This window comes from Cololabis saira, chromosome 19 (assembly GCF_033807715.1).
Source record: "Cololabis saira isolate AMF1-May2022 chromosome 19, fColSai1.1, whole genome shotgun sequence".
Lineage (NCBI taxonomy): Eukaryota > Metazoa > Chordata > Actinopteri > Beloniformes > Belonidae > Cololabis > Cololabis saira.
Window position 1 is genome coordinate 14,014,340 of NC_084605.1, and position 7,991 is coordinate 14,022,330.

A 7,991-nucleotide genomic window follows, 5' to 3' on the forward strand; every position below is an offset into this window, starting at 1 on the left:
CTGGCAAGACGCCACCTTCTTCTCCACTGGAAGTCGACTAAGGCTCCTTCTAGTACCCAGTGGCTCAACGACACCATGTTTTTTCTGAAGCTGGAAAAGATTAAATATTCACTGAAGGGTAGTTGCAACAAATTTTATAATAAGTGGCTTCCCTTTCTTACATTCTTCCACTCTCTCCAGTCCCTGCCTCCTGATTGACGGATCCCCCCCCCTCCCTCTCTTCTCTTATTCCTCTCTTTCTTCCTCCTTTCCTTTTTATTTATCTTTTTATTTACTTTTCTTTTTTTTTTTTTTTTTTTTTTTGTTTTTGTTTTTTTTTGCTTTGGGTTTTTTTTTTTTTTTTTTTTTCTTTTTTTTCTCCCCCTTTTTATTCATCTATTTTTTAATTCATACTGTTTAGCTTTAATACTTAAATATTACTTATATATAAGAATATAATAATTTTCGTGTATTTGTCATTGTTTTGTGTGGATTTTTTGTTCTGTTCTTAATCAAAAAAAAAAAAAGAAAAAAGGAGGTAGACTGTATATCTTTTTTTGTTTATTCCTGTTCAACTGTGCCTTACCTCCTAATAAAAATATCAAAACAAAAAAAAAAAAAATCCTGTAAAGCTCATTGTGTTTCACCTGTTGTAAGAAAAGAGCCTTATGAATAAAGTTGCTCAGTTACAGTTCTGTGAACCTCAGTGGCGCTGATTTCTCCCTCCAACCCTTTCCAACAATCTGTCACAGACTAACGCTGCACATGTTCAGTGAGCCCTGTGGGGTCTCAGATCCAGTTCTTCCCTCTGAACATTGTGCAGTCGGGACTTGTGATTCATCTTCTAAATAGGTTTACAACACTTTCCAGACTGATGCGCAACTTTTCCAAGCGCAGTGTTTATGTCTTTCCCTTCCGGCATTGCGTTAACACACACCTACCTGTAAACACTTAAAACCAGCACACACCAACATTTCTACTTTTACAGATGTCTGCACATCTGCTGATGGTCGCCTCGACGAGGACCGGTGATGATCCGCACCAGGCCGCAGCAAACCCGACCAACTATGATCAAATGCTTTTTATCACGATCCTGTTTTCACACGCGTGCTTTGTATAGGTGTCATTAACATTCGTACGGGCCTTTGATAACGTTTTTGAACCAAATCGGCCGGCATTTTGTGAGTTTAGAGTTCAGATCACTAAACCATTCACTTTAACTTAAAATAATATAAAGTTGAGCATTTTCCACATAAATGTATTTGTTTTTCTATATTGCAGCTGTAACAGTTTGTAACGATGAAGTTGAAGACATGTTAAAAGTGAAGCTTAGTAAAAAATCTCCCAAGAACCTGAAAATGCTTTTTCTCAAACATATTCTTTATTGAAGTAAGAAGTAAAATAATGTATGGATCATTACATGAGGTTATAAAAACATTAATAAATGCGGTGCTTTATTGCTGCTAAATACAAGGTACGATGAGAAGATCAGTCATTTGATTGAGGGGGGAGGATGTGTTGATACGCTCCCTGAGTCTTGGTTGACGCTCCCCTCTGAGTTTGTTTGTGTGTGTTTATCTGATGACATGATTTCTTTACTACTTCCTTGATCCGTCTATTAAATCCCGGAACATGTTCCCCAGGACCAGCAGCAGCATAAAAAGTGAGGTGCCTAGGGTTAAAAAAGAAACAGGAAGAAAGAAACTGGATAACAATGACCAAGGTGCCACTTTGGACACATTCAGCAGCAGTTACAGTGTATCTGTGTAATATAGATGAATGTTTAGTTTCAGCACTTCTGACTTCCAATCACTGGTATGGCTTTACCTGTTACGTGTCCATTATTAGACGATGCTTTACCTGTAAGGAGATGGTGAATATCATACTGAGGAAGCCAACAGCAGAATACTGTCCACTGATCTGACAACCAAATATCATTTGCATGCTGCACTTTACCTTGGATCCGAAACTCCGCCGTGAGGACCCCCTCGTTCCCATCTTCCTCCTCCGACAGACTCCTCAAGGAGCAGGGGCTCTTCAGATGAAAGAAATAACACAACTGAACTCCTCTCTTTTGACGGAGCTAAGTCACTGAGTTGAATTTTACCAGATGGATGTATTTAAATAAATAAACTAAAAGCAAACCAGTGAGACAGGTGTGTGTGATTACAGATGTATGATGATGAGCAGCAGAACAACGAGGAGGCAGACTTTATTTAGAGATTTCAGTTTTAAGCCTGGGCCTCATTTCCCTAACTTTTAGGGTTTAAAGGACAAATAGAAACAATAAATCTGGAATGACTTCAGTGAGGACGCTTTAACCTGCAACTGCAAACCAGCTTGAGTGTAATCTGGCAAACAAATGTTGCGCTTGACTCAGCCAACACTTCTGATGCTGCAAGAAAACTCTGCTGGGTTCCCATGCCCTTGCTTGGTCCAGATGTAATGCACTGCTTTTATTGATCAATCCTGAGTTGATTTTATTCTTCTTTCTGTCCAAATCAAATTTTTGTGATTTTTATTGCGTTCTTTTCTCGTCTTTCTTTCATGTCAGAGTCTTTGTAAAGCACTTTGAGTTAACTGAGCGAGACAAATAAAATGGCCTTCCCTTGTTATTCATAGCATTGACAGGACATCTGAAGTGTGTCAACTGTTTGTTAAACTCACAAAAAGTGCCTCTGTAACAACCCGACATATGTAAGTTGTTCTTGTCACTGGTTTGCTTTAAGTTACGCTTCTTTTGAAATACTTTCATCCCCTGATTTTTTCCCATTTCTTCATCCAGTGCTCCTTCCTAAGTAACAGTCCTGGGGCCTCATTTATAAAGCTTGCTTGCGCACAAAACAGGGCTTGAAAGATGCGCACGCCACCTTCTACGCATGGGATTTAAAAAAAAAAACTAACCGAAAAATGTGTGTATCTCTACGCCAACCCTGACCCTTGCGCACGAACATTTTGAAGATATGGGGAACTGGCGAGGTGGTGAAACGAAGCCAGATTCATGTCATACTTTTAATGTCATCACATATCAGACTGATAGATCCATGTACACCCAAGCCGGTGTTCTGCCGAGGTGTCCTACCTCGGCAGAAAATACTACCGTACGATCCCCGTTTCTTTTATCTCAGTTTCTTTTTTTTCAAAGGCTTTTTCATGCAAATAGACAATTTAACAGCAGGAAGTCAGAATGTGCTTCCACATAGATCTATGTGCACGATGCTTTGGCGGAAGAAAAAAACCTGTCAGATCACGCTTCCGCATAGATAAATGTTGATGTCTATGTGGAAGCGTGATCTGACAGGGTATTTTCATCTGTCAAATCATCCTACCTGCACGGCGTGTCTGTGGTGCGTGCAGGACACGCCGTGCCGGTGTCGTGCCAAAAAGTGATTGCCTGCCAGAATCCGATTTCTCCCCTGAAAATGGGTCTTTTCACCTGCCAAAAATTGATTGAAGGCCAAATACAGTTAATGAAACGTTGTTTCTACCTAAATATGATTTGATCTCATTCTTGAGCTTCATAATCTGAAAATCTGACGTTTCAGCGCTATCGCTCAACGGGCTGCTGTGTGCGCTCCCGAAGCCAGAAATCAGATTCTGGCAGGCAACTCACTCGCTTTATTTTTGTTAGTGATGCCATTACTGTGACCACCAAATAATGTCGTTTTCCTGGCCTCCACCTCATCCACAACATCTCGATCTCAGTCTCCGCGAAATTTTGCTTTCTGGTCTTCCCTGCCATGATTTTTGAGTGTAAAACACCGTTGATCGGCAGGTTAGTTTACTGTATATGCAAATACAGTCGCCAGGTGCTTTGCATTGACCATTTATGGTAAAAAGTGGGCGTGTAGAGGGCGGGATATGAGGCGAATTCACCTGCGCAACCTTCCAGCTGGAATGTTATTTATAAAGCGAACATTGCATGCAATTGTGCGTGCACACGGTTTTATAAATCCAGATTTTTTTTTGTGCACGCATTTTCGGCTTTTGGGCGCATGTGCACTTTTAGTATGGATCTTATGCACTCTTTTATAAATGAGGCCCCTGAGCCGGCAGCTTCTTTTCACCAGACAGGGTGGGGCTTCTCTGGCCGGACGTAGCGCGTGGAAGGATCACGTTATTCCAGCCAGATCCTCCCCCCATCTGGCGCCCCGGCTGGCTAGAGGGGCATGTATAGCCCAGGACTGTGTGCATGTTTTTGTGAGGGTAGCTCACATTAACTACCAAGGGAACACGGGGAGAACATGCAAACTCCACACAGAAAGGGGAGAATTGAACCCAAGACCTTCCAGCTGTGAGGCAGCTGCACTACCAGCTGCGCCACCGTGCCCCTCAATGTTTAAAAAAGCAGTTTTTTTGGTTTAATTTAGCATTCCTCTACTTTCCCAGTCTTTTCTTGCCCGTCTCCCAGCTTTTCTGGGACGTGTTGCAGGCATTGATTTCAATTATGAGGGAATATTTGCAAAAAGGGCAATAAAGTTTATCAGTTTGAACATCAGATATATTGTCTTTGTAGTGTATTCACTACATTTTTTGTTTTTATTAACGTATTACATGACATGCCAACTTCATTGGCTGCAGAGTTTGTAGTTCGGTTTTCTTTCTTCAATTTTTACTTTCTTTTTTTCTGTTTTTAACACCCAGTTTGTTTTCCTGGACACCCACAGAGTGGGTGGGCCCACTCTGCCCAGAAAATTCCGCTATGCCAAACACGAATCTGACTGAATGCACGTCTGAATGCTTTCCGCCCATGCAGCTCAACACATCTCCCACTCCTTCGCGGAGGCTGCTCTGCCGAAAGAATGTAACACTGAATCACATGTTCATTGATTATTTTGTCAGTCGTGTACCATTTACAATGCAACTAGATGGCATTGAGAATAAAATATGAGTCTAAAAATCACGATGTGTGGCCCACAGTGAAGTGAGTGAAAAGCAGGTGTACACAGCGGAGAGAGCTGTCTATGTTTAGCTCAGCCTAAAGGCTTTCTTTGGCAGCTTTTGACAGTGTTTGAGTCAGATTGTTGGGATTTGTACATGTTCACAATTTATAATCAAGCAGGCGCTTAAGTGTAAAATAGTCAAAGACGTTAAAATAAGAAAAAATAAGAAAAATCTTTGAAAAGTTTCAGTTACAATGTCAGACATGTGGCCCTTTGTCTCCTTTAAGTTTGTGAACATTGTCCGAGACTTTCCCGGCCCTGCTGCACTCACTGGTTGGCAGGACAGCCTCTCCCCGTCGCAGACCTGGACCTCGCAGTGGAGCCAGACCGTGGACACCTTCTCCAGCCGCTGGAAGCGGAAGGAGTTGAACTTGAATGTGGAGCGACTGTCTTTGGCGTTCTCGAAAATGGTCACAGTGTTGTCGGCAGTGCAGCTGTGGGAAAACAGCATTTAAACAAAAATTACAGAGCGAAACAGGAAGCAGGAATTGAATGCAATAATTAGTAGGAGGAGTTTTTTGGGTATAAAAACAAATCTAATTCACTTGAAGGAATATTTGACTGCATTCAGGAAAGGTGGTCTCCCATCCCCACTGGCGGCAAAAACCCCTCATAGTAACTGCTCTCCTCTTATAACTACTGTGTTTGGTTTTATTCTACACATAAAAAACATCATAGCAGACGTGACCAAGAGACTGAAAACAGTATATGAAAGAAAAAGGAGTATATGTTGGGCAGTGGCGACCCAACCTCCATGCCCACAGGGGGATCCGCTGAGCTGAACATTGCAGAAGCATCATTTTAGTACAAACCATGTTTATATTGATGCTCAGCAGGTTTAATACCTGTTGATAATGAGGCTCCACCTCTTCCTGTCTGTGGAGTAAGGCGTTGGAGTGGCCCAGCAGTTGTTGATCACGACTTTGAATCTAAAAGGTCAAAGGAAATAAAAACCTTCTGAAAACAGGGAACAATACTGTTCAACCCCCCCCCCAACCCACCCACCCCAAAAAAAAGACTGAGATATACCTGTTACTGAGACCCTTCGCCTCTATGCCGATAAAGACTTCAGAACCGATCTCAGACGTGTCGATCACATAAGGACTGTCTTTAGCATAGAGGAACTTTGAATTCTGCAAAAGATATGCAGCCTTTTACCTTTAACCCCTCTGTAATCTGCAGGTAACGACTGTAACAAGTAGTGCTCATGCCGCAAGTTACTGTAAGTTACTGTAAGGCACTTAAGACTCTAGTACAAGTCACTTCCACTGGAGAAAGTAAATGTGTGAGCGGCGACTCACCGTGAACACGTTCATAGACAACTGTGATCTAAAAGTGCCTAAACTGCCATTGTTGACAAAAACTGTAGCCACTCTGGAAGAAGCAGAGGGTTTAGTAAAAACGCTGCAAGTCATTTGGTCAGGATGCACAAATCATCCACACAATAGTCGTGGTGGGCTTGGGCCCCGAACCGGTGCTTACCTCTGGCTGAAGACGGCATTGTTGACCAGGTAGGCGGCTCGGTACATGCAGCTGAAGGTGTAGTTGACTGGCTGGTTTCTGACCGTCAGCGACGTGTCGTTGGACACGATGGAGTTGTAGAAGATATACTTGGGGTCTTTGCCGGGCATGTACTGCAGAAATGACAGTCAGGAGTAGAGGGAATTAAGTGGATTTCTCACGCCCTGCTCTTAGAAACAGCAGTTGTTTGTTACATCTTTAGAGGCACAGAATCTACAAAATACCCTGCTTTGCTTGTGCCTGCCTCACCTCGGACTGCGTGCCGCAGTAGGAGTGGTTCTTGGGAGTTAAGTCCGGGATGATGAAGCGGTAGTACCCAGGGCTGTGTATCCCAGTGTAGCAGACGCCCCCCAGGGACAGATGCTCTATCTCCCAGCCGTAGGGGCATTCTGGGACGTTGGCAATTATGGCGTTTGGGAAACACGACACCATCACGTAGTCTGGAATAAGACGCAAGTATAGGACGGTAAAGTAAAAAACAAAACAAAAACAAACAAACCACAAATCTACTGCACATCGGAATAGTCTTATTATATGTTAATTGTTACATTTAAAAGAATAAAAAAAATTCTGATTACTGATTTCTTAAAATATCTTGCAGGATGAGCGGTGTTTAGTAATGAGATGTTACCTGCTTTTTGGGGAGTGCACGTCAGTGCAACTGGCAACAGCATTAAAACCGCTCCCAATGAAGCCATGGTGTGATGCTGCAGGGACGTTTACAATTTAGAAATGAAAAAAACGCTCATGATAAGATGCAAAGAAGTAATAATAGAATAATAAGACGTACCTGACAGGGGTAACACCTTCCACTTGCCGAACATTAGAGGATCCTCATGGCTCTTTAGCAAATAAGACCTGGGCAACTCAACGGAGGACTTTATACCGTCACAGGTAAGAGTAAATCACTCCCCCCCCCCCCCCCCCCCCCCCCCCCATTGTCTCATCTCCTCCTTTTCCCTGGGCAGGTTGGGTTTAGGAGCTGTATTGTGTGGGTCTCACAAAAGCTTTCTGTGCGGTTCAGACATTTACTTTTAAATGAAGTGTCCCACAGACTGAGCACTCAACCTGCTTGCGTCACAAGAATAGTCAAGAAAAACTAAACATTTGAGTTTTTGAGGAGAAAAATGTAAATCTGTCTAGAGTTGATCATCATCACCAACGCAGCAGAGGAAGACAACTTTAAGCCAACAACTTTAAAGTTCAGATTTACACAATGAAAAGGACAACTTTCTCAACAAAGCTGGGAAGAAGAAAAAGAAACAATCTGTCTGCGTAGAATATATCTCAACATTGATGGGTATTAACCCTTGAGGTTACAAGTGGCTGCTTTGATAATAATAAGGGAATATTAAATGAACAATTTTACCATTATCGTCACAGATACTGTAATCCCTTGACTCCATCAAATAAACTCCATATTGATAGTTCTTGTTTTATAGAAGTGATTGGTTTAAAACTTCTATTTTTCATTTGATTAGGCTGGAAAGTAGCAACTTTTCTATTGTCTTACCATCTCCACCTGTCACGGTGTGTGGTTGTTGAGGA

At 42.3% G+C, this 7,991-nt stretch overlaps 1 protein-coding gene across 1 annotated transcript; it reads right to left on the reverse strand.

Moving 5' to 3' along the window:
* Positions 1-1,411: 1,411 nt before the first annotated feature.
* On the reverse strand, positions 1,412-7,284 carry tectb (tectorin beta). Its single transcript, XM_061708555.1, has 11 exons — positions 7,234-7,284; positions 7,075-7,150; positions 6,693-6,883; positions 6,405-6,556; positions 6,224-6,296; positions 5,952-6,055; positions 5,768-5,851; positions 5,194-5,356; positions 1,936-2,014; positions 1,807-1,839; positions 1,412-1,651 (listed from the first exon to the last, which is right to left on the reverse strand). Exons 2-11 carry the CDS (start codon positions 7,139-7,141, stop codon positions 1,578-1,580), a joined length of 1,020 nt encoding a protein of 339 aa, XP_061564539.1. The 5' UTR covers positions 7,142-7,150; positions 7,234-7,284; the 3' UTR covers positions 1,412-1,577.
* Positions 7,285-7,991: the final 707 nt, after the last annotated feature.

Coding starts and splice junctions, on each gene's coding strand:
- tectb (XM_061708555.1), bottom strand. CDS start 7,141: ATGGCTTCATTGGGAGCGGTTTTAATGCTGTTGCCAGTTGCACTGACG. Junction 6,056..6,223: donor TGTCTATGAACGTGTTCACG/GTGAGTCGCCGC, acceptor TATCTTTTGCAG/AATTCAAAGTTCCTCTATGC. Junction 1,652..1,806: donor TAATAATGGACACGTAACAG/GTAAAGCCATAC, acceptor TTTTAACCCTAG/GCACCTCACTTTTTATGCTG.